The sequence below is a fragment of the Pocillopora damicornis genome, chromosome 11 (genome assembly GCF_964200805.1).
Source record: "Pocillopora damicornis chromosome 11, jaPocDami1.2, whole genome shotgun sequence".
NCBI lineage: Eukaryota > Metazoa > Cnidaria > Anthozoa > Scleractinia > Pocilloporidae > Pocillopora > Pocillopora damicornis.
This window is the reverse complement of record NC_142680.1, coordinates 6,895,900-6,922,620: the sequence shown is the minus strand read 5'-3', so window position 1 is coordinate 6,922,620 and position 26,721 is coordinate 6,895,900. Positions and strand designations below refer to the sequence as shown.

General features: G+C 38.6%; 2 protein-coding genes across 2 annotated transcripts; both read left to right on the top strand.

Annotated features, from left to right (window-relative positions):
• Window positions 1-7: 7 nt before the first annotated feature.
• Window positions 8-22,081, top strand: LOC113677031 (uncharacterized). The gene is made up of 22 exons (XM_089187493.1): window positions 8-518; window positions 2,269-2,373; window positions 3,372-3,488; window positions 4,031-4,211; window positions 4,795-4,883; window positions 5,626-5,677; window positions 6,985-7,054; window positions 7,806-7,842; window positions 8,761-8,850; window positions 8,996-9,115; window positions 9,962-10,050; window positions 10,599-10,708; window positions 10,936-10,986; window positions 11,849-11,914; window positions 12,913-13,479; window positions 13,900-13,986; window positions 14,725-15,074; window positions 15,547-15,738; window positions 15,978-16,155; window positions 16,876-18,689; window positions 19,092-19,190; window positions 19,625-22,081. The coding sequence occupies exons 1-22, from the start codon at window positions 336-338 to the stop codon at window positions 21,248-21,250; spliced, it is 6,273 nt and encodes a 2,090-aa protein (XP_089043619.1). The 5' UTR covers window positions 8-335; the 3' UTR covers window positions 21,251-22,081.
• Window positions 22,082-23,861: 1,780 nt separating this feature from the next.
• On the top strand, window positions 23,862-25,587 carry LOC113676988 (uncharacterized). Its single transcript, XM_027193740.2, has one exon. It carries the CDS (start codon window positions 24,128-24,130, stop codon window positions 25,448-25,450), a length of 1,323 nt encoding a protein of 440 aa, XP_027049541.2. The 5' UTR covers window positions 23,862-24,127; the 3' UTR covers window positions 25,451-25,587.
• Window positions 25,588-26,721: the final 1,134 nt, after the last annotated feature.

Sequence of the window (26,721 nt, the reverse complement as noted above, 5' to 3'; positions counted from 1 at the left end):
ACCCAACAAAACAAATGCGTTGACAGAATTTGTAATGGCGGCTCGCAGACTGGTAATGCGTACTAGCGATTTGCTTTTCTAGCTCTTTCCATCAACTTTCAAGCCTCCCAAAGCCTTCTACTTCATGGTTATGGATGCCAAACGGAGGGAGTGATTGGTTCCGTTGTGTCTCCTCGAAGATAATGTTAACAAATTTCGATAGATGTCAACATTGTTTTGAACGATGAATTATGCATATTCGGGCTAAAGTTTACCCCCGAACAGGAAATAGAGAATTTTCTATTTTTGAAAGAATGGATTTGATGAATGAATTAAAGTAATAGACTCATTGGGAAATGGAAAATTCTGACATTGCTCCAGATTCGTCCGGAGAGAATCCAAATAGAACCTCTAACGGGAGACATCCAGACTTGCATCAGAAAGAAGAATCGCCAGTTGGTTCCCAAACTGAAGCGACAAGGGAACAAGAGATAACAAATAATCCCCACAAGAACAGATCTAAGAAGGAAAAAAAGGAGGTGAGATTTTACTTATCCCTTTAACCCTTAAGAGTGAGTTGCATCTAAGTTTTCCAAGCAGTATCACCCCTGAATCGCACATGAAGGTCACGGTAATAACGGAAATGTTCATCAACTTAAGAAGCTCTTGATTGTTAATAAAATTCTCTTTGTCAAGACTTTGGAAAATGTATAGAATTTATTGAGGAGAATATTCCTACTGATGTTTAGTAAGGGTGTAAGGGGTAATCATTCAATTTATACCCACTGTTTTAATGAATTACGGTTAGATCGCACCATGGTTAGATCGCTCCCAGTTAGATCGCTCCGATCAAAGGTTAGATCGCTCCACTCGAAAGTTAGATCGCTCCATCAATATAAGTTACTTCGCTCCCAACATAAGTTACTTTGCTCCATGTAGAAAACTAAGGTAAAGGTAGCAAAACTAAGCTATCTAAATTTATAATTCATCAAATGACGTGTATATCTTACTTAACAATCGATTAATATCGCTCGCGCGCGCTTGAAATAAATCTGAGTTACGCAGAGAGAACAAATGAAGCCTCATGTAACGGACTCACGAAGTGTAACCATGATCATTTATTCCATCATCTCTATACTTCTAGTCACCTCTATATATATATAAATATATAGGTGGTTAATCTGAAGGACAGAGTGAATACGATGTACTCGAATTGTCGCAAGACACATCATCACCTATGAACTTTAAAGATCATTGCTAAGCAATACTTCACATTACAACATGAAACGAAGTACTTTGTTGGTAGCGAAGTAACTTATTTGATGGAGCGATCTAACTTTCGAGTGGAGCGATCTAACTTTTGGTTGGAGCGATCTAACTGGGAGCGATCTAACCATGGTGCAATCTAACCGGATACCGTTTTAATGCATGAAGATATCAAATTTAATGATGTGTAACTTGTAAGGATTAAATAATACATTAAGAGAATTCTCAATTCTTGATGGTTATGAAAAGTTCCATCTGAATATCACCTTGAAATATATGAGATATGTGTAATTCACCAGCCAGGAGGTCTGTATTAGGGAAAACTGTGCCTGAGACCTTGAAATCGAACTTTTAAAATGTCACTTTAGAAATTGAACTCTACAATTTTGAGATACAGTACTGCTTATGTATACGTTAACTGAAAAACGCAAATTAAGCGTGCCAAAAATTGCATGCAATTGCGTCTGATCTTAAAACATCTGCCTCATTAGTATGTATGAGGTAGTCCTTTTGTTTTTCTATTGTTGGCAGTTTATTGTTTTAAAGAACAGGCCTCAATGTAGTAGCACTAAAATAGTACATGGCTACGAACAACAGGCACTTGTTCATTGCAATCGCCGTTCAAACCGACCTTCCCAATTTGCTGTTACCAATGCAACTTCATAATCAAAATACATAAATGATTTATCATTTTCCTACAGAATTCATTTATCAAAATAGCTATTTCTCACTTCATATATAGAAACATCTGTCGCAACGGCTTAGGAATTTGTTCAAAATAAATTTAGTCTCAGTGTAATATATTGGCTGACCTAACTTCTAGTATAAGGCTAAAACAAATTTCCGACCAGTTTTTCAAGCAAGTAAATTTCTCACTTGTTACAATTCTTTCTTGCATTTCAATCTGACCCTGCAAGGAGAGCTGGGATTTTAGAGGTTTCTCTGACATTTTTGTGTATAAAGTGACTCATGTAGAGGTTTGTTTGCATGTCTTTATATGTGATAATGATTGTTGTCTTGCAGGAGAGTGGAACATCAAATGAAAATCAAAGAAGTCCAGAAGATTTGCTAAAGATAATAAAAGAACTGGAGTCTAAACATTTTGTTGTGCAACATGATAACATGAAGGTGTGTAGCAATTATTGGGTTTGATATGATACAGAAGGAAGTCTATCATATTGTACAGTACCAACTTAACCTGTACTGGAAAAGACCTTTAGTTCTCCCATGGGTCAGTTTATTTTCCTGTGTCATACTATTGAGAAAGGAAAGTGTGTCAGTGAATTTCTTGAACTGATTCCCCTTGTGTCCTTAATCCTTGTTATGCTTTGTGACTCCCTAAGACTTCTCTCAACTTAAGCCTTGTTGCCAGATGCAGTATATAGTCAAATCCAGATAACTCAAACCTTCAAGTGAAATTGAAAGAGGTTTGAGTTATCAGGAGTTTGAACTACTGGGAGTTGAAAAAAAAAGTACTGGAAATTAGAGGGAAAAGGTGTTTCTGTGTATTTTTCTATTCAGTCAGGTCACATTTTATTGAAATATAACTATTAAGAAGTTAAACAAGAATGGAACAATAAATTATTGCAGAAATGACAAAGTAAATTAAATGTTTTGGACTGCAGTGAACTTTTTGTTTTGATTTGTCACATGTTGACAGACATGGTTTGAGTTATGGACATTTAAGTGTATAGAGAATGACTTGAAGGGACAAAAGAAAAAATCTTGGAGTTAGAGAGAGGTTTGAGTTATCAGGGGGTTAAGTTATTGAGATTCAACTGTGTTTAGCTGGTTGATGCATGTTTTAGATGTTACATTAAGGCTCATTGATGGGAGATGGCATATTTATATAGTATTTCAAATGTATTTAAAATAATGTGTGATAATCCGCATGCAAGGTCTTAGAGAAAAAGAATTTTTTAAAGTTGTTGCCAAAAATAAGTGTGTTTGAGGTAAAAGCAAACTAGGATTCTCTTGAATACAATCAAACTAAGAGTACAATGAGGATTAAATACTAAGGCTGAAATAAAAATTGAACAAGTTTGAAAACATTTGAACCATACCAGTGAAAGTGAACTGTTCAAGAAAAATATATCTTTTTTTTGTTCCTACTCAACACATTTTAGCAACCAAATAAGGATGCAGAAGGTCCCTTTTACTGTGAGCTTTGTGAACTAAAATTGGCAGATTTGAAAAGATGTCAAGAACATGTGAGAACCAAGGGTCACAGGAGAGCAAACAGGGTGAGGAACATTTCTTCTCTGACCAGATACATATACACAGTTGGTTGAGTATATTATTATGAATCAAACCTGTTTAAGATGACAAGATCTGATTGTAAAATCTGAAGTTTTTAGGTTTGAATCCTGTCTAAGACAGTCCTCAACACACCACAGAAGGAGCATTTGAACTTCTCTCCACTTTATGAGAAAGCTTAGAATTTGCCATCTTTTTTCCTCCATTCCTTTTCAGGACAGTTTCCATGTCACTGATTTTTGAAGTATACAGGTCATATAAACTAGATACTTGTACCTCATTAGCTACATGACTGTGCAGCTTAGTGTCAGTAAAGTGGTCAATCAAGAAAAGCCAGTAACTTGAAGTCTACTTCCACTTGTAAGACTTCTCACCATTAGCTGTTTAGCCTATTTCCCTCAAAAAACAGCCTCCCATTTTTTCAGAGTTTCAAGTTTTGACTGGAGATTAATTTGTTCCATACTCACACCAAACATTGGACATCTTCCTTGACCACTGAAATTTTAAACATGTTTGTTTTTGCTCATAGACCAAAGGAGAGTCTTTGTCGCTCACACGGATTACCCCACCTTCCAAAAATCAAACCTTAGCTCTGAGCAAGCTTCTTGACTCTGTTTTCTTGGATCATGGATTATCCCCTGAAAAAGATCTACCTTTGAGGGGCAAGGTAGCAAAAGATGTCCATAAGGTTGTGTGCACCAAGTTTCCAGGTAATGTTGATGTTGATCATAACTTTGTTACACTGTTTGTTTCTTTTTGTTAACTTTATTCATTACCTTTCAAAGTTTTGCTAGAACATTAGTTTCTCGGCAACTTTTGTGGCATCCAAACAGCCTACAAATTTTAAAGGGGGTAAGTTTCTAAAGAAACTGTGGTGCTGCATCAGTGGGAGAGTATAACAGGGTAATTATGTGTAATCAACTGAGTTGCTATTGTAGATTGGCCACCATAAAGAGTTTTAAAACTGAGTGTTAGCCCTTCATCAGAGTGAATGAAAAAGGGCTAACACGCAAAACATTAGCTTTAAAACTTAAAATAATCAACTGAGTTGATAATACTAAATTTTAACTCTGCATAGGCAGGTATGTGAAGCCATGTTAAAGATTGTGCATTGTTTAATGGCTGGGAAAAGCTTTCAGAGTATTGTTGTGCATGTGCGTCTTTCATTATTTCATTATCTTTACAGAGTAGGTTAGAGTAGTTTTGGCTCTGGATCAGCAGAGGTGTTGATCCCTTACATTTTTATTAAATTTTTGATGTGAAAATGCACATATTTTGAACTTTTTTTAATAGAATGTGCAGTGTTCCTTTATGGATCTTCCTCCACTGGATTTGGTCTGAAGGACAGTGATGTTAACCTTGATCTTGTCATTCCAGATGAGGTAGCATTAGTTGCTCATGGTTATGCATAAGAGGTGGCAGTGACCAAACTTTTCCAATTACTTTGTAAGGTTTTATTAGCTACAATGTTTTTCACTCAAAATCAAGATGTATGAAGACATTTCATAGGATAAGCTGAATTATACACCCGTTTGTGTGGGTCTATACAGTAATAGATCTCAGAAGCTGTCAGGCTGAGTCTCATGTGCCACTCTTTTCCTTGTACCACATTTCAAATGATGTAATTTGTGATCTACTAGGGAACAGATGCACAGCAACAGGAATCTATTTGTAAAATAAAACACAATGAATGTAAAAGTTAATCCATGCACATTACCTCATCTCATTGTCATCAGCATTTGCTGGGGTCTGGAATTGAACAATGAACACTCTACCTCTCAAGATACAACAATTACCAAATCTATCTTCTGACTCAAATATTTCTATATAGATAAGTGGTGTTTCATCAAGGTGACACCCTTTAGCTGATAAACCTGTCAGTTCTCACTATCTCATTACTGAATAATGTATTGAAATTGTAAGGAGAATTTACAGTTGAAATCAATATTGGGAGCTACTAACTCTACCTGGGTAAAAGAAAGCCCTTATTGCTACGTGCACATAATATTCCTCTTGACTGTAAGTTTCAGGAAAAAAGCAGTGATGAATCAATCACATCTGAAGTGTTCTTTGTAGCTATGATATTACTGATAATATTATAATTATTTTATTTTATTTATACAGCTCAATGTGCCTCATGTTCTCCTGTCAATTTTGGAGCTACTTCAAAAAGATGGTGAGGCAAAATGCTTTTTTTGTTTGGTCTGTTGTTTTTTTTTTTTTTGTTTGATTGTTTTCAACCAAGCCGCAATAAGTGCTTACTTGCTACAGTGTAGGTCAGATCATGTATAAGACATCAGCATGAAAATAGATTGGGCAAAATATTTTATCAATGCAATTGGAGACCTTGTGATGTTGAGACAAAAACCTTTGGAAACAGGTATCTGCTCAGATCATGTGATTTGACTTGTAACCTTTTGCCTTGAAAATGAAAATTGTGGTGTGGAGAAAGGCTGGAAATAGTACTTAGCTGTGTGCCTAACAACTTATGCAAACTTTACAATACTAGGTAAAATGCATCTCTGAAGCACTTTTCAACTACTGTAAAAAAAAAACACACACACACACACACACATAAGGAAATAGAATGAGCACCTTACTTGAATGTAGCTCTGTCAGAAATAACCTTTTACACAAACTTCAGATAAGTGTTTAACCCTTTAACTCCTGGAAGTGATTAACACGTAACTTCTCACTTTGATGTCTATGTGTTTTCTAGCAAATAGTTATTGATAAAACTCAAACTTATCAGGAAGAAGTTTTTATCTTGATCTTACACCAAATTCTCATAACTAATTTACCAGGAATTGTGTCGCAGCAAGAGGAGAGAATTAACAATCAGATCTTGCAAGTTAAAGGATTTGATTAAGTCTCAAAATTTATCACAGAATACTTGAAACATTAGCTTTGAAACTCTTTATGGTGGCCAATTTAAGTTAACATCGCAGTTGATAATGCCAAATTACCTTACTATACTTTCCAACCGACTCAGCAGCACAGTTTCTTTAGAAACTTACCCCCCTTTATTGAGATACAAAACCAAACCCATTCATGACATGTTCACTGGTGTTTTCCTGCACTTTAGACAGTTGGCTTGTTTTTGCCTTGTTTAGTTCTCATTGGCTCTTAGTGGTATTTCTATTTCTTCTGATCTGCTGGTGTGATTACTTTCAGAGGTTTTGGTTTTCTGATACTTAATGGAAAAGCATCCTGTCTCTGCGCTAACCACAAATTATTATTAACCCTTTACACCTTAACATCAGTATTCAAACTCTCCTTACTATGCTCTTTACATTTCCTAAGGTGCTGATGAGGAGAATTAATTTTTTCTTTAACAATCAAGAGCTTCTTTGGATGGTGATCATTTCCTTCATTCTCATAACATAAATGTGTGATTCAGGGATGATATTGCAAGGAGAAATTAGGTGCTAATCACTCTTAGGAGTTGAAGAGTAAATAGTAACCTTTTTACCTCTATTTTAGACAAGTACTGCGATGTAAAAAGTGAATTTGATGCAAAGGTACCCAGGATATTATTCAAACATCTTTCAAGGTATTAACGTCTAAACTTCATTCTATAATGTCAATTGTTATTTAGCTGGTAGTCCCTGTGTTAAATATGAGGCAAATCCTGCCTTCTGACTGGCTACCTGAGTGGGTAAGATGGGCCTATCTTGCCCTCTTGGGATTGCCTGCTTTGTTCCTGTGCTTGAAAAAAAAGTTGCATGGTGCGGACTTCCATACCAGTAGTTTGTAATTTTTGGTTAGTTTGAGCAATGGAGCTGCAAAAAGGGGCAGAAGATAGTCAGAACAAAGAAAAAGTGAATGATTGTCATGAGGTTATTATACTACGAAAACCAAAAAATACAAAACTGAAGAACAAAATGAAAATAAGCAAGTCATTCTTGATTCTTATTAAAGTGGAACCTCACTCTTTTTTTTTTGTTTTTTTGGTTCTTTTGGACCTGGACTTAATCCTGGTGCATAAAAATGCAAAAACTGGACTTGGCCAGTATCCAGCCATCTTGATCTCATGCTTGGTGAATAATGTGTATTTCATTCACATCTTTGTTGCTTTCTGAACTTCTTATACACATTTTATTTACCTTGTGTAAATGTATGTGTACAGTGTTAAAAGTATTTCTGATTTTTTGATTTTATTAAAATACTAAGTCTATCTTGATACCACTAGTGTTTCAGACATGAAGATCTTTTTGTTTGAGAATTTGATTTTTTTGTTTGAAAATTTCTTCTGCCACTATGCATTTTGATTGACAAGTTAATGATGAAAATGTTTGTTTCAGTGGACTTCTTTGTGAACTCAGCCCTGGAAATATAACTGTGAGTATTATACAAGTACATGTAAAGTATGTATTCCTGCCTAGGGCTTCTATAATGCACAATGGCATATTCTGATTTCTCTAAAAATACACTTTGTAGTGTAAAAATATATTATCAACAGGAGTTCTTTTGTTGTTGTAGTTCACTTGACGATAGGAGCTTTCCGTGTGCAGGAGACACTTCTAAATTTTTTTTCTGCATCTTGTAAATTCACCCTGAATTTCTTAAGTTTTCCAGTTGTATTCCATATCATAACCCTCTTCGTCATTCTTGTCATGGTCATTTTTTTATTTCCTCTCACCTCTTTCCCACTTATTCACCAAACTCTTACTTAATGGCTTCCTTAGATTTAAAAGCAAATCTCTGTGGCTGATGCTGAAAGTCACTAAAACAAATCATGAATACCGGTAATTTATTTTATTCAGAACTGCTTGAACTCATACATTTCCATGTTGAAAGCGTAAGAAAATAATATAGTTACAGAAGATTTCAAATAAGCTGCAACATGTTGAAGTTTACTTTGTAAGAAAAGGAAAAGTGTCAGGAATCTGAAAGAGAAAGAACAAAAAAAATAACTATTCTTAGCCAGGTTAACCCTTTAACTCCCTAGAGTGACCAAGACAGAATTTCTCCTTACAGTATCAGTACAATATCAACTAGATAAGTGATGGGGCCAAAGGAAAATATCAATTTTGGGATAATTAGTTGATCCAATAATAAATTCTCTGAACTGACATTATAAGAATTGTATAGTTGACAGTAAGGAGAAATACAAATTTGATCTCGGAGTTAAAGGGTTAATTAATTATTACAGATTTAAGTATTTTTCATAGTTTCCACTGTTTTTTTTGCTACTCAGAGATGATCAGTTTAATTACACATGAAATTAATCTATGAGTAACTGATCATTTTCTTAAGGCTTTCAAGACTAGCTGCTTGTTGAAGAAGTATTGTGATGCTGATCCTCGCGTCAATAAGTTGGTTGTGGGCCTGCGTTACTGGGCAAGGGTAAGTTTACTTGGTGTCTCCTTTCCACTAATTTGACTTTTACTCTTTAATTTCAAATTTCAATATTGGTTCACTGTAAGTTTAGTTACCTAGCTGAAGTACTCAGGTTTGTTTGTTTGTTTTTTTTTTCTTTTTCTTGTGTTAGATTTGCAGCATTGATTGTCAATCAGAGGGTGGTTTACCTGGTTACTCTTTTGCTCTGATGGTCATTCAGTTCCTTCAAGTGGCAAAGCCTCCAGTTCTTCCCAGATGGGTACCACATGAGGTGAATCTTTTTTTGTAATAGTTTAAAATGATTCAACATGGTAATTTGGTATTGTCAACAGAGTTGATAATGTAAATTTGGCCACCACAAAGAGTTTAAAAGCTGATAATTTGAAAGTTAACCCTTGATTAGAGCTAACTGGCAAACGCTAAATAGCTAAAAGGCTAGTGCTTAAAAGGTCAGCTTTTTAACTCTTTACGGTGGCTAATTTATGTTATCAACTCAGTTGATAAAACCAAATAACCCTGTTATACATGTGCTCTCCCTCTGACGCAGCACCACAGTTTCTTTTGAAACTTCCCCCCTTTATAAAATAATTCAAGGCTAAGTGATCCAAGGCTAAATTGAATCCAAACTAGTATGAATAATGTAATTGTCTGTGTAAGGATGATGTGAGTGTGCTTGGAACAAACAAGAAAATAATCAAACATAAAAGACGACAGAAAATTTAGTCCTTGTATGTCAGGCAGTCAAGACAAACTATCTAACCTTTAACTCTCATTTGTGACCAAGACAGAATTTCTCCTTACAATGTCAATATAATATCAAGCAGACAAGTGATGAGAGTAAAGAAAAATATCAGTTAGGGGAGTTGATCCAATAACAAATTCTCCAAACTAGCATTTGAGCATTGTATAGCAGACAGGAAGGAGAATTACTAATGAGATCTTGAGAGTGAAAGGAATCAAGGGAACCCACTTGATTGTGTTTCCTCATGCTGCTTACAGTTTAGCAACCAAAGTTCTGAACAGATGCATTTCTATAGTTACATTATCTTCTGTGTACCTTCGTAAATCTCTAAGTAATAATGGATGTTACTGAAAACTAGGGATTTTCTTTTTTCAGGCAATTGACAAAGACAACCCAAAAGCTACTGAAAAATTTGCTAGTGAGAATAAAGAACAGATTGGAACATTGTGGTATCAGCTTTTTAAGTAAGAGTGGAATTAAAAAACCTTTTTTTATTTTTTATTTTTCTAAACTGTATTATTTTGTTTTCAATTATATAGCTTTTATCATCAAAGATTGTGCATTTTGGACCTAGCCAAAACTAGCACTAAAAAAAAAAGAAAAAGCTAGCTGTAGAAGTACTACTCATAAGTAGACCCTTATTTCCAGTTTTTTTTTTAAAAATGAACTCTCTACCAAGGAAATGAAAGAAAAGAATTTGTCAAACTGGCTTCTTGCCTGTCACAATTAGAGTGAGGGTTGGTCTGCTCTCAAGCCTAGTGCCACCTACACAGACAGAGCTTGTCCTAGTTACCACCCCCCCCCCAGCTTTTTAGCCGTTTCTTATGGCAGTTTGCTGGTGGGGGAGGGGGGGACACTACGAGAGAACACAACACAGTGACTTCGCTAGGAATTGATTCCAGACTCCTCATCCTTCCGTCTAGTGCCCAATGACAGTCCAGATATCTTTTCAGGATTCTCGACAGTCATCTTCCAGAGATGATGTTCAAAGTGGGCTTATTTTCATTCTCAGGTTTTACTGTATTGATTTCGACCCTCCAAATCTGGTGATTTCCATCAAAGATCCAATGCCTGTTAAAAGAGAAGATAGAAGGTGGGGTCATCGTCGACTAGCAATGGAAGGTATGCGTAACATTTTCAGATAGCACTGCTCTTCTATACTGGTGCCAAACAGAAAGTCTCCATACAACATGTATGTACGCTGAGGACGAATTTGCCTTGGTTATTTTCTTTTACACTTTTTTTCTAAAATCCTTGCGAAAAAACTTGGTCCGTAATTTACAGTACAGATCTTGAACTCAGTAAGAAGTATGAGGTAATCTTTAATGTGTTCTGCATTTAATTTATAGATCCTTTTTCTACCAAGCGAAACGTTGCTTCTTCATTAAGTAGCGACAAAGGTACGACCTTTTCAATCCTGCCTTTTTTTTATTTAGCTTTATCTGCCGTTTTCCTTTTTTTGTTTGTTTGTTTGTTTGTTTGGTTTTTTTTGGCTGACTTGTAATTGGTTAATTGTAGATGTGGTAAGTTACTTATTCAAGAACGGGAAAACTCACTCTGAAGCAACTTTAAATACTCTATGTTTAATAATCATGATTATAATGTATTTTGGTATAATTACCTCAGTGATTATAGAAGTGCGCGCGCTCTGATTGGTCGGGGATTACGTCATATCTCGCTCTAATCACCTTGCGCGGGGTGACTATAGCAGGAGCGCTAAATTCTAAAATGGCCGCCACGCGCTTTGTCAGTGTTACTGTGGAACTGATGAACACGATAAAGAATATTCAATTCCGAAGAGCTCGCAAGTTTGGCGTAACATTTTTCAAAAGAAAGATATGAAGTTTTGCTGATTGAATTTGATTGAATTGAAGAAGCTGTTAAATCCTAGTGGAAACTGGCTCTTTATCTCGATACGAGTAATCAAAACAATTGAAACAGAATAGTTTCAGCAGCAAAACGAATATTTCCATCAGAATTCGAAATCACCATAGCAATCATACGAAAACAATCATTCGCGTCAAGCTCAGCGAATAATATTCAACAATATTCACCTCACCCTCGCCGAATAACTGCTAATTATTCTTTTTTTTTTGTTGTGATAATGATGATAAACCACAACCTAGTTTACGATATAATGACGATAATGATCATCAACATTATTAGATTCTCTATTATGATTTGTAGTATTATCATTATTATTATTATTATTCCCATTATTAGGATTACATTAACTACATAGCTGTTTCCCTTTACCTCTAGCATACGACCACTTCTTTACGTGCTGGAAGAACAGCTTTAAGTATTTTGCATCCTCGTCACAAAGTGGTAAGCAATAATTATAACCTTTCCGGGAAATCAGCTCATATAATCCTGTTTCTTTGTCTAATTTTACATCTACGGTACAGCGGTTTCATTAAAAGCCAGTTACCAGCGATCAACCGATGCCTATACGATCTCTTACCGCCGTCTATTTATGGTGCGAGCGAGCTGTCCACCTAACGGCACATCCGCCCATTACATTATCGAAAGCCACTTATGGAAAAAGTTATTGGAACACCTGACTACTAACCTTTTTTAAACTGTACTTCTATGCTGCCCAGCCAGAATGAATAAAAGAAAAACCGTTTTAACTATTTTCGTAACATTTTGAAGAGAACGACTGGGGAGAGATCTGAAATCTAAAACAGAACTTAATGTTTGATGGAAGGAGAGGTTTAACCAGATAGGGGATATTGTAATGAGTAAAGTTATTGTCATAATCAAAGGGAATTTCCATCAGGTTGGAAGGGTTTTAAAAGACTGCTCAGTTCAATGGCGAGTTGAATGTCCTATTGTTAAAAATTTCTGTGGAAAAAAAAAAGAAATTCAAGTAGACTAGAAATATTCAAATAATTGTTGAAAGAAAAGAACAGTTATGAAAAAGACAATGGAAAAGTCTATCCTCAAAATAACTGAATTGTCAACAGTTTTGTAAAATCATACTGCTTTTAAATGAGTATCTGTTTTTTATCCTCATGTTTTTCTTGCGTTACTTACTTGTCTGTTTATTTATTTTCCCATTTTTCTTCAATTTACCTCTTACCTCTTTTTTTTATAAGTAAGGAATATGATAACTAGTGCTGTTATGTTTTATGAACCTGTGTGTCGTACTTAATTGGAATAAATAATGAGATAATTAATGAGAACACATAAAAATACGACTGCTTTGAGTATGTAAATTTATATAGAACTTGAATGCGGTAGTACTAACCTGGTAGGTCTGTTATTGTTTATTTTATTTTAACCTCTCTGTTATTTTTGTATTTTGTTTGGGTAAAATACAGAGATACTAAAGACAAGTTCTAAACCATCTCACAAGGCGAATGACGGTAAATCAGTGAAAAGTAAGAAGCAGGAGAGCAAGGAGGTTACTGATGACGAGGGTATTTTTCAATTGGATGACTTGGATCCTCTGACCAAACAGATGCACTCTCTGGATGTTTCTAGGAACGACTGTGAAGATGGTGGTTTGTCTCAAAGACAAACTAAAACGAATGGTGCTAGCTTGAAAAGCAAGGATCAAATTGAGACAGAAATTGAAGTTGAAGTAAGTTTGAGTGGATCTGAAGAGGAAGAACACAGAGACTCCAAAACTGACTCAAAGGAGCAAGCGTGTAGGTCTTCAGGAAAAACCAGCGACGTGGGTGTTACTCAGCTGAAGGTTGTTTATAGATTTGATGCTAAAGTTTTCCAAGGAAACAGTAAACCAGTTAAAACCTGTTGCTTTTGCAAAGAGGATGGTCACGTGAAGGATCAGTGCCCAGATTTGCGGAAGCCGCCTCTGATAGTACTGCCGCCAATGACGCCAACGTTTGCTCAAGTGCTAGATTTTGTCTGCCAGACTTGTAGACGTGAGTACTTCCAACAAAGCTCTTTGTTAATCCTTCGTCGTGTACCTTTGTTACCATGCCCGTAAGCGCAGTTGTATAAAACATAAGGGAAGATACAAAACTGATCAGTTTTTGGTTTCCAGGCACTCGGCAATTCTTTATTCGAGTTTTGCCTTTGTTAGTTAGTGTGACACTACGCTTTCTCAAACATTTTAAACTTTCTTGAAGTGACCTGTAAATCATTCGGAAGTCTATCTAAAGGACAAGAACAGAAACTAAACCTGTTTATGTACATGTTATGACTGTTCAAACCATATCTTCTAAATGTTCCCGTTCATATCATTTTTCCGACAAGTGTGTTTGCATTTACAGTGTACTTTGGTAAATTTTGTTTCACAGTCAACTCACTAGTCCAGTAATTGCAGACTTCTATATTTACAGGCGATTTTGAATTTGAAAAATCAGAAGTTTCATACCGAGAGAAGGTGTTGAGGAATCTGGAACAGTACATCCGTGAGCAGTATCCAGGTAAGCCATCTATCTATTTATATAATTTATTTATTAGCGAACTTTAAACAGGGTAGCTCAATTCAGCTTTAAAGCTGTCTTCAATGGGGGCCGGTATAAGTATAGGTAATAACATGATCACGAACGCAATTTAGTTTTATTAAGAACGAGTGAATTTTTTAAAGACAACAAAACTGCACGAGCCTTTAGGGCGAGTGTAATTTCTTGTCTTTGGAAATTTTTACAAGTGCTTGTTTACATCAAGTTGCACGAGAAATCGTGTTGTTACTTGTTCATAATTTACCTGAAAAACGCGTCCCAGAAAGTCAAAACGGACGATATTTTTTCAGCGTGCCCTATTTGTATTTTGCTCTTGTGCTACAACTTTGCACTCGTGTTACATAAATATTGCACTTGTTACAATTTAATTAACAATTTAACAAGGCTCGATCACAACGTCGGAGCTACTCTCCCAGCTCTTGGCAAAGAGTGCGTAGATTCTTTAACATCCCTTGCTAACTTGTACAAAGATGCGGGATGCGGGACTTACGGTTTGTCGTCCTTATTCAAGAAGACTAGAATCTCTAACCATTTGTGGATGTCATAGCAAAGGCAGCGCGATCTCCTCGATAGCTTAAGACTCCGAATGTTGGTCCGGTTTGGGGTTTGAATCCTTGACCTCCCGCACGGCAGACCGGTTGTCTTGTTTGAATTACTGCGATATTGTTTATGTTAAGCTGCTGTTGTCTTTTTCCGCAGGCGCACGACTGTTTCTCTTTGGTTCCTCCAAAAATGGCTTTGGGTTTCGTAATAGTGACATTGATATTTGCATGACGCTGGAAAACCGTGTCAAAGAAGAATTGGATTGTGTGGAGATCATCACTAACCTTGCAAGGCTTCTCAAGAAACACAAAGACTGTAACAATGTACTGCCTATCACCACAGCAAAGGTTCCCATTGTGAAGTTCTTCCTTCGCAGTTGTAAGCGTGAGGCTGATATAAGCTTATATAACACACTTGCATTGGAGAACACAAAGATGCTTGCTACCTACGCTAAGCTGGATGATCGTGTTGCTACTCTTGGCTATGCTGTAAAGGTATTTGCCAAGGTATGTGAGTTTATGTAAGTTTGTACAAGACGATTAACCATCAGTTCGTGATCTAATTTCTCCCCTCAATATCACTCCCGAATCAAACATGAGGTAACGAGAATAAAGGAAATGATCACTAACTAAAGATGTGAACCTGTTACCTTAACCCTTTGATCTTCAAGAGTGACCAGCATCTAATTTCTCCTTACAATAAAAGTAAGCTTTCTAGTAACTGAATTTGGTTTCTTTGAGTGCTTTGGTTTGGTTTTGGTTTTGGTTTTGGTTTCATGTAGTCAAGTTAAGGGGTTAATTGGGAAGGATCAATCTCTTTAACTCCAAATTCGTTCACTATATTCGACCATTGGGTTTAAATGCCTCATAAACATGCCTTGTCCCTAGTCATTTGCTGCTAAATCTTAGGTTTAGTCCGAAGTTTGTAAAATTAATAATGTTTAAGTGTACCTGTGCTTTCTGTCTCATTCCCCGTCAGGTGTGTGACATCGGAGACGCTTCAAAGGGCAGCCTGTCATCCTACGCCTATATACTCATGCTTCTTCATTATCTGCAACAGTGCAAACCTCCAGTCATTCCAGTGCTACAGGCCTTGCACAAGGGTGACAAACCGCCCGAGAAGTTCATTGATGGCTGGAATTGCTGGTTTCTGAGTGACGAGAAGAAAATTGTATGTGGTAGTACTTCTTCTCTGTACAGCAAGGGGGGAGGGGAATAGTGGCACCCGGTGGCACCCATTCAGCTTTGAAAATTCCTCGCAACGCAACCTTGTTTAAGTAATAATTAATGATAGGAATAAACTGCCTGTCATCACCTGTGTGTGCTTTCGTAGACATCGTTAAAAATAAGTGCATGGTGTTGTATAAAGATCTACTTGAATCTATTGTTCGTGTTTTTTCTTACTCTCAGGGAAGTGCCTGGAATCCAAAGGAGAGGAACAATTTCAGTGTGGGTGTCCTGTGGTATGGCTTTCTAAGATATTATACTGAAGAATTTGACTTCGAACACGACGTGGTTTGTTGCAGAAGAACAAAAAAGCTGACCAAATTTGAAAAAATGTGGACCAAACACGTGTTCGCAATTGAGGGTAAGGTGTTACTATTCTTTATTGCCTTACTTAAAAACACGTTCGAAGACAGAGCACGTTCGATTGTATGACCAACAAATTTTGCAGCTTCTTCATAAGATTAAATTAAATTTAAAAGTACCCGTACCAACACAAGCAAACTTCCCGCATTTTGTAGTAGTGTAGTTTGATCGTCCGGGCGAGTGTAGTCCTGAGGAGGACTATTGTCGGTATTGGTGACTGACGTTTCGACAACCTGAGCGGAAGTCATCATTAGAGTCAAGTGAAAGGTTGTTGTCAGTCGAATGTACTTAGTCCGGTTTGTATAAACCTTCTTGGTCAGTTTTTCCGTGATGTTATCGCCTGTAAGACTCAAGTGGCGTAGGTCAGTCGTGATTGGTCGGTTTCGATCCGTTAGTGAAGTTAGGTCGTTCTGTTCGGTTCTTTTGTAATTTTAATGTCGTGAATGAGTCTTGTAAAATATATTCTAAATGTATTCTAAAACTTTTCCCCTGCGCTAAAAGAACTCTAATTTACAATTTATGCCAGAACTCTGAAGGAGCTAAGTAATTGAATATGAAAAAATCCCGCAACTGTCAGTTATGGAATTAGCTTGCATTGGGCGCTCTATTGAGCTTTGTTATTGGTGACTTCTGTTATTGGCAATTTTTTTTTGTACTTTACTAGTTATTTCTGTCCAATTCGACGAGAGCTTTACTTCACACCCTACTTAATTTGCAGACCCTTTCAATCTGGACCACAACTTGGGTGCGGGCGTGACAAAGAAGATGGCCAACTATATCCTGACCACCTTTATCAGAGGACGTGAACGCTTTGGAATTCCACGATATGATATACCCAGAGATTTTCAGCGGTACTTCTTTGATGTTTACTTTCTTACAGATGGCTTTGAAGCTCCAAGTGACAGGAATTGCCGCGTTTGTAATAAAATAGGCCATATTGCAAGAGATTGCCCTCTTTCTAAGGTCAATCGACGTGCAGAGCAAAGGAAGGAAGAGGAAGAAAGGAAATTGGGTAAAGAAGCTGGCGAAAAAATAGGCGTGAAACAGAAGCCTTTTAGCGCAGGACCTTCACGTCCAAGATCTACTTCTGCGCCAAGCAAACAGGGACAAAACAAGAATGTTGACGATAGTATTCGTCTGTCAACAGCACTGTCTCAACAAGGTGCTAATGCTTCGGATGTAACATCTCTCTCAAAATCTCAACCAAATTCACAAGATCTTTCGTCTCCTCCAGAGGGGAGAGGGGAGGGGAGAGAGGTCGCAGATAAGCAATCCGAGATTCCAAATATGAAAGCACGTGACCAGACCTCTCTGCAGGGCTCGCCCAGTGCGCATTCAGCCTGTGGTACTCAAGAGACTTTGGTGGAGTCAAAAGAAAACATATCTCAACCCATACCGGCAGGCTACGTCTCTGATGTTAAGAATGAGAAAGGTAACGAAGGTAGAAATGTAAATGACTCGGAGGGCATCATCCCAGCTGCGGTTTTACCAGGTTCAAAGGAAGAGGATTTTACTAAGGCATCTGCAACGCCACGAGTGCAGACTTCTTCATCAGTACAATCCAGTCACTCTGGAGAAATGGAACCTCCTCCCGGCTTCCACGGCACCGGCAGGATGTCTCAGGTGTCCGATGAAGGATCTCCACAGTTGTTACCTGATGGTCTCCCACAGTCCCCTCCTGTAAATGCTCCATCACCTAATATCTTACAAGGTCAGCCTATCGTTATGGGTACTCCACCACGGCATCCAATAGGCATGCTCCACCCCCAAATTGTTCCGTTTGTATTTTCTCCCAGTCAACATGACATGTGGATGAGGCAACATGGTGGAATCATGCAAATTCCCCATAGTCCACCTGTGAGGCCACTTGTTCCTTATCCTTTGTCACCTGAAGTTCAAGGTGTTCAACAACCAACGCAGCAGTGGAGTGGTCCTGTAGAAAACTTTCCAATGGATCATCCCGGCTCCCCTTTTCGGGGATTCCATCGTCTTTGTGAGCACAACCAACGATTACTTGCACAGAGCCCTCCAATTATTTCAAGAACTGTTAATAGGCCATTGGGACCAAACAGCCCTCCCCTTAATGCGACCAGTTATGAAGATCCAGCTATGGTAGAAGGGCAGCAGTTCGCCTCGCCTCCAGTAAGACATCCTGCTTTCCCAGAAGGCATTTCTCCCAGTATCACTCCACAGCAGGCCCAGTTTCCTCCTGGTATCCCTCTACAACACGCCCAATTTCTGCCCAGCACTCATCCACAGCAAACCCATTTTCCTGTTAGTTCTCCTACACAGCAGACTCAATTTATTCCTGGTAATCATCCACAGCGACCCCCCTTCCCCGTGGGTTCTCCTCCACAACAGACTCGATTGCTTCCCAGCACTCCTCCTCAGCAAACTCCCTTTCCAGTTGGTTCTAATCCACAGCACACCCAATTTCATCATGGTGTTTCTCCACGGCCCCCTTTTACTCCACCACAGAGTATACCACAGCCGCAAGGAAACAGTTTACAGCATGCCATCGGAACACACATGGTCAGTGCACCATATTGGCCATACCGGTTCTATTACCACTAGTTGTAAGATTACTGTATTTTTCAACACATAGATAAAATAACCGTTGTTTAGTCAGCTTTTTTGATCATGGTGGAGAGATTCTCCATCAAAGTTCAGTTGCTTTTTGTAGGCTACATGATTTTATGTCCACATATCATAGACAACCAGTATAGATGCTTGCAGGGACTTCTTCTTGGAACCAAAACCCAAGCTGTTGGAATTAATGCCCATAGTTGCTTTCATGTCTTGGTAACTTGAGGACGAGTTCAAGTTTTCATGCAGTTCTTTTCTGTCTCTGTTGGTGATGGTTGTTGTTTCACTACTCTATTTGTCTTTAATTGTCGAGAACTGTATGGTTAATGTGGTGTACTGGATGTTTAGACAGGAGAACAGTTCATCGGCCTCTTCCGGGCCGCTGAAGTAGAGGAAAAGAAGGAAGACATTCTCCCTACGAATCCTCCTGCAAATGATGAGTTTCAGGTATGTACTTAGTGATCTTACTTGCTTCGAGATTCTTTGTTCTGACTTCAAATGATTTGTAGACTTCTCTGAAAATATATTACATTCCATTGTGATTCGCATCGAGTAATGCCTATATAACTGCAAAACGATTGCAAATTGCTTTTTTGGATCTTTTCCATGTTCATATAGGGTTAAGTCGGATTTTGGTTGTGATTTACACTTTTGCGTTCGATAGTTTGCGAAAAAATTCTGAGAAACGTCTTGATTGGACGTTCTAGTGGCAAATAAGTAGCTTTAGGCTTCACAAGTCTCTGTTCACAACGTATCTAAAGGTGGCGGCAGTGCGGGTTGAAGATCCTTATTGATCTCTACTTCCGTAGCCTATTATATTCGTGCAATTATCACCTCCCCTTCTCTTATATTTCTAACACATATTTCCCATTTTATGTCAGTCTAAGGAACTACATATTGCTCCAAAGAATTTGAAAGCCGCCAATACCCCAGAAGAACATAAGTTGCTATCCGATCTGAACAAAGTGAAGAGCCTATGGGAAGGCAATGCTGCAGCTGAATTGCAAAGCAGTAGCCCTGGTCCAGAAATAGTCAAGGAATTGAATCCCAATGGGCATACTGAAGTTCAAGAATCAAATGATGCGGTTCCTCCTCTCCAAGACACCGAGGCAATGATAAAAGACGAAATATGTTCAACTGTTAACGAGAACTCGATTAAAAAAGAGGATGAAGGAATGACAGTGGATGTAGTCAAAACTAAGGAAAGCGTTTTGGAAAAGCGATTTGTACCGGCTCCGTCGACTCAAGGACATGATGTAGTGGTTTCGAGAAAGGTGAACATGGAGGAACAAGATTCATCCACCTGTGAGGTGACTTTAAAAGATAAATCGGAGGCAAATACGCCTGTAGTAGACAATGGAGAGCGAAAGAGAGCTGAGGAACAAGAACAGAACATTGCAGCTTCCGTTGCGCTAGAAGAAGCTCCCAGAAAAAAGAACAAAAAGCGGGGCGGTCGTGGAAGGAAGGCTAAGACACCAAAACAAAACGAAGCTACAGAGAGTTCTCCAAACAAGCAAGAGAAAACCGTGGATGATGGCACAAAAGAAACAAAGAATACTCAAGGGCAAAATCAACGCCAGAAAAATCGCGTCGAATCCAAAGTTGACGCTTTAAAGGCTCCTCCTTCATCTTCACCCAAAAGGCCTGGATCTGAACGCTCCGAAGAAAAACCGAATGAATGCTCTAGAGAAAGTCCTGGCCATGGTGCCGAGTCAAATAAAAGTTCTACCCCCAAAAGGCCAGGATCTGAACGCTCCAAAGTAAAACCGACTGACTCTTCAAGAGACACTTCACGCCGAGGTGCCGATTCAAATCAAATTTCGACGCCTAAAAAGCCTAGATCTGAACGCTCCGAAGAAAAACCGACTCAATCTTCAAAAGACCCTTCTCCCCGTGGCGCTGAGTCAAATCAAATTTCGACGCCTAAAAAGCCCAGATCTGAACGCTCTGAAGAAAAACCGACTCAATCTTCAAAGGACCCTTCTCCCCGTGCTGCTGAGTCAAATAAAAGTTCTACACCCAAAAAGCCTGGATCTGAGCGCTCCGAAGTGAAACCGAGTGAATCTTTAAAGAACAGCCCTCGTCAGGGTGCCGAGTCAAATAAAAGTTCTGCACCCAAGAAGTCTGGATCTGAGTGCTCCGAATCGAAACCTCCTGAATCTTCAAAAGACACTTGTCGCCATGGTGCTGAGTCAAATCAAATGTCCATGTCTAAAAAACCTAGATCTGAACGCTCCGAAGAAAAACCGAGTGCATCCTCTAGGGATGGTTCTCGCCGTGGTGCCGAGTCCACACCAGGTAAGAATAAACTCAAAGAGTCACCTACAAGCAAGAAAGACCCTGAAAAGAGAGCACCACAGGAAACCAATCAAGAACGTGGTAAGAGTGCAAGAGCAGAAAAGGCTACTAGTCTCCCCGAGGATTCTAACAAAGTTAAACCTACAAATCAGGAACGGAGAAGACCAAGATCCCAGTCCAAAAGGGGCGGACAGAACGAAGGGAAATAAGAGCAGGATACAAGACACCGAAACAACAGCACGCCCGTGAAACGTCAGTCTCCGAAATCGTAAATTATGGACACGTGTAGCGTGTTAAGGGTATAGCACAGAGCCAAGGTGACAAAGATTTTTTAGAGAAAGTGAATTTTTTTTTATTAGTGAGATGCAGGTGGTAGAAAATGGTTACTTGATTTTATAGAGCAGCAAACCTGTGTGTGACCTATTCTTGAGCTTCTTGTGCTCCTTTATCCCTTAAAACCACAATATTATTCTGTTCTCTTTACAATTCTTTCGATACTGACGCGGAGAATATGTTTAACAGTCGGGATAGTTTCTTACATTGGTGATCATTTCCTTTATTCTCACGTTCTTTACATTTGATTCAAAGGTGATATTGTAAAGAGAAATTAGAAACCAGTCACTCTGAGGAGGAGTTATAGGGTTAAGTGCATGCTATCGCGTTTTCTTTGTACTCCTTTCGTAGCAGACATACAATAACTCATTGTTGATCACTCAACAATGTTCTAGTAATAGAACGCTGCTGATAGTTCATGACTTTTAAAAATTTCGTCTTACAGAAGCGATGGTAGAACTGATTTCTTTTTTTTTTGTTAACTAAAGCACTCGACTTTTTTCCTAGTTTGATTCAGCAAAGTAATGGCACTCACAAATTTGCAGATTCTAGTTTTATTCTTAGTTATTGAAAAGTTCCTAGTGTTAACTCGTGAAAAGCTTAGCTCTAGTGACAAATAACTAAACATTTTCACACGTTATGTTTTATCTTGCAAGAAATAGGGTTTCATTAAACGACGATTACAGCGGTCTGCCGCCGGCCTATAAGAACTCTTATTGTCGTCTGTTGAGCCTGCGAGCAGGCTTTCTTGTTCGGGTCTCGCCGTATAACCCTTATCACCCTGACACCAGTATGCATATTTTCCACACTATTCTTTACACATTACCTAAGGTGCTGATAAAGATAATTTGTTTGGTAATGAAAAGGTTCCTTCCCTGGTGACCATTTCCTCTAATCTCTTGGCATTAATGTGTGATTCAGGACTGATATTGTAGGGAGAAATCAGATGCAAGTCACTCTTATGTTTTAAAGGGTTAATACTGCCTTTTTAGTAAGCACAGCCGCCTATTACACCATCGGCAGCCGCTTATTATTGAAACCCTTGCAAAAGCTATTCCAAAGAAACAATTCCAAATTCCCCCCCCCCCCCCAAAAGAAAAAACAAAGAAAACAAATCGACTATCTTACACAGCCCAACTAATTTGAAAGTGAACACCGACTGACTCCATTAGTACAATCGCTGACTACCGCTCAAGGGAATTTAAATGTAATGCGTCGATCAATTCGAAGCTTCAATAACTCTAGCCCCACACCGCGGGTAACTCCCGGGCATACTGGTTTTTTCAAATGCCCGCCTCCGGGCAACAACTGTGTTCAAATGCCCCACTCTATTTTTTATGTGAAACGCAAGAAAAAGCGACCGTGACTTTTCACATACTGACAAGCTTTAAAAGCTACGCCATGCTATTCGCTCGCGAAACTGAACTTTTTATTATTACCTTAGACACCTCCATATTTAAATATACAACAATCGCATTCCGGAGGATAGACTCTCCACATTCAAATTCCCCACTCCTCGGGCAGGGGACAACGGTCAAATACCCGGGAGGATGTTTTAACTTTGAATTAATCGGTCCATAACCACTTACATTTTAACTCAGTCTGAGGGTGCATCTTTTCACTGTTTTGTATACTTTCCGATGATACTTGAGTTGATAACCAAATCCTTTATTCACGTGACCTCAATATTTGACTCGGTCGTGATACTGAATGATTGATTTATCCGAAAAAAAAAAAAAGGAAACTCGACGCTTGCTCAGCTCCTTTTCTTTTCACTTGAACTATGTATTGTACCTCAAGAGGAAGGTGTCAGTGAAGACCTTTTTTGTTCACGATTTTACGAATGAGTCCGCTATGAGGTGATCGTTAGCGAACCGACGGTGATTTCAACACATCGTCAATCTCCGGATGTTGTCGACTTAACCTTAAGATTGACGAACCGACGGTTACTTAAGCACATTGTCTTTCTTCGGATTTAATCTACCGACGGTGAATTCACCATATCGTCCTTCTTCGGACGGGATCGACTTGTCTCGTAGTTGACGAACCGACTGTGATTTCAACACGTTAGTCTGCGAATGCAATCGACTTGGACTCGTGCTAGCGTGACGGCGCTTACGTCATCAGGAACCGCAAAATGTCAACTATATTTTTGGTTTGTGCAAAAGTGAGTGACAACATTCTGACATTGTGTAATGCTACTAAAATATCCGTGGTCTAAGTCGATTACATCCGGAGATTGATGATGTGTCAAACCGGAACGGATCAATTTTTATCTACCGAGTTGATAATGTAAATTGGCCATCGTAACCAAATTCTACAGCTGATGTTTCGAGCGTTACCCTTTCGTCCTTCGCTTTGAGAAGACAAACACTTAGAGTTTGAGCTTTAGAAACTCTTTACAGTGGCCAATTTGCATTTCATTAACGCAGTTGATAAAACCAACTCGTCTTTTTATACCCCCTACAACGCAGGCCACAGTTTCTTTAGAAACTTATCCCCTTTAATCTTATCCAGTGATTTCTTACTTCCTTAATGATCGCGTGTACGTCAAGTGCTAAGTCTTAATAAAGCCAGACACTGATCCCTCTAATCTGCGATTTTCCCTCGTCAAACAAACTTCATAAAAGGATCTAATTATCCTCTGTTTACTTAATGAAATCGTTCCAGGCTTCAATCACCTAATTTACACAATTCTTTCGTTGCTACAGTAAACTATGTTATAGTGGGTACATTAATATTTGGAAGATGTTATGATGGCGACACGTTCTTCCCGGGAACAGAAGTCAAAAAATAACGTACGAAAATGTTACGTGAAAAATGAGTGTCCCTTTGGAGTAAGTCGGGGCCCTGTGACAACGCATAAACGTGATTTTGCGGAGGTCGACAATCACAGACAGCGAGCGCTGGTGGGAAAAGTGAAAGATGCCTTTCGGACAATTTCCTTTCGTTCAGAGCCAACAATTGGCGAGGACGATTTGGTTACCAGACGCAATTCACTAACACCCATCAGTTTTCGAGTTAACAGCAGAAATAGTTACGCTTTGGATGCTAAGAAACGCCATGAACTTGTTCAGAGTCTCGTACCCAAATGTTATGAGCATCTTCAGAATTTTCACCACTATCGAAACGATATGGAAAGATTGAACTCGGGGTGTAAAGTTTTGTACCTCTCTGCGAAAAACGGAGATAAAGTTGGGGAGGAGAAAGAAGTTCAAGGAGTTTATGGTCAAGCTTCGGTGAAAACCGAATGTTGGCCTCTAAGGCGACGGAACGGCCTTGGTTCAAATGCAAGAAATTTGAAAACGCCTCGTAAACCTACATCAACGGCGGTAGCTATGGAGTCCAAAAAGGATTCTGCACTCTCACCAAGACGTGATGTTAACATCTCTAAAACTAAGCAGTCTAACTTGAGTAGCGTGTTGAACTGTTCCGAAGCAAAATTAAAAGCGAACGATTCCAAAGGAGGTTCAGCAGATTATTCCAAACTGGCTTTTGGCAATGGAGTAGAGAGATTGGCGCTTCGTGAATGTGAGAGCCGTAGAGGGAGCGGTGAAGTGCCTTCTGTTAAGCTTGAGGTAGATATCAGCATTGTTGAATCGCCAGGTGTTCACCTCATGCACAGCTCTGACAGTGCAGTTAGCGATATTTCACCACATCCCCCCATGACAACGCCGGAGCTTGACATTTCTAGAAGATCTTCCGTTCGTACTCTGGTTTTCGAAAGTCAAGAGGAACTTGATACAAATAGTGGAAAAAATCCATCGTCTGTGCAAAGAACTGCTCACAAAGATTCGAAGCACAGCCCTCACCTTCTTGCTCCGTTTCAATCCAGATTTCCGCATCTGAAATGTTCCGAGTTGGCGAGTTCTCAAAACCGACAAAAGAGAAATGTAACCGCTGTGATTCCACCATGGCAACAATATCGTATTTTGTGTGACGCATTTCGGCCTAATCAACAGCAGAACTCGCGTTCGAACGGGTACAAAAAGCCCAAGTTTGCCACAACCACAGAGCTGGAATATTACATCGAGATTGTGTCTGAAACGAACGATAATTGCGGATTTAATTTCTAGAGGGTTTTGGGGAAGTTTTCAATAATTGTTCACAGGAGCCTGTATAAGTTATAGTGTTTGTGAGGACAAATAGACTTGTGTAAAAAGCGGAGCGAACGATATCAACGTAAATTATGATGAGAGGTTTGTTATCCACATTCAGTGTCTGTTATTTTTTTTTTTTTCTTTCCGTTTCTCTTTCTTACTCGTTTTTCACTATGCCCTGTAATTGGCTTAGAAATCTCGCGCCATTCTTTCAACCAGTCGAACACAAAACTTAAGCAATTGCGCCAAACGTCATTCCTTTTTTTTCCTTGGCGCTTCACGCAATAGAAAATTATTTTTCTTTACTGTGAGATCTCATTGGCTCTTTATGACACTTACTTTTTTCTGACTGTACGTTTTACAACACAATCTAACTTTGCTCAACCAGCGCGAAGTGATAGTTTCAGGAAACATTGTATTTACACCCAATTGCGAGGACGCCGTAGGAAAACCCAAATATCGAAAAAGAAGAAAAACCCAAACAAGATATCGAGTAGCATTTAAAACTATCCTCTGGCTATATGCCCGACAGTCGAACAGAATTTCCACAGAAAAATTATTTTAAACCTCTTGGAGTCTCAGATGTTATTTAGAAATTTCGATTGATTACAAATATTAAAAACCGAAATCTATATTCTAATGCCTTATTCTTGTCCCGCTGGCCAATTCGATTTATACGACTTTATAGTACTTTTATAACACTATTTGCCAATACTAGGGTTGGGTAGTGTATATTTTTTTAAGTATTCATCGATAATAAGCCATATCGTTTTATGCTACATTTTTCAATTTTTGTTCCGCTAAATATAAAAAAAAAAGTTTATTCCTGATCATTTTTATGATTTTGTCAATCCTTCCACTCGCAAACTACCACAGAAAGAAATTTCTCCCACTGAAATCTAAACATTTTAACCCTTTACACCCTAATATCAATATGCATATTCTCCATACTGTTCTCTATACATTTCTTAAGGCGCTGACAAGGAGAATTTGCTTGACAGTCGCGGGCATCTGTAATTGTGGATCATTCCCACAATTCTCATGACCTTAACTTTTGATTCAGGTGTGATACTGTAAGGAGATTTTAGTTGCTGGTCACTCTTAGGGGAGAAAGGATTAAAGCAGAAAAGTAATGCGAGGAAATAATATTCTGACAGACGTTAGGGATTTAATATTACATGTATTTCATTAAAGACCACTTGCACTCTTACAGCTAAAATTGCAAGAAGTTGATGACAGTCAAGGAT

What these genes read in the sequence shown, in the direction of transcription:
- LOC113676988 (XM_027193740.2), top strand. Translation starts at nt 24,128, where the DNA reads ATGATGGCGACACGTTCTTCCCGGGAACAGAAGTCAAAAAATAACGTA.
- LOC113677031 (XM_089187493.1), top strand. Translation starts at nt 336, where the DNA reads ATGGAAAATTCTGACATTGCTCCAGATTCGTCCGGAGAGAATCCAAAT. An exon ending in CTAAGAAGGAAAAAAAGGAG is followed by an intron (nt 519 to 2,268) that starts GTGAGATTTTAC and finishes GTTGTCTTGCAG; the next exon opens with GAGAGTGGAACATCAAATGA. An exon ending in TGTGTGCACCAAGTTTCCAG is followed by an intron (nt 4,212 to 4,794) that starts GTAATGTTGATG and finishes TTTTTTTAATAG; the next exon opens with AATGTGCAGTGTTCCTTTAT.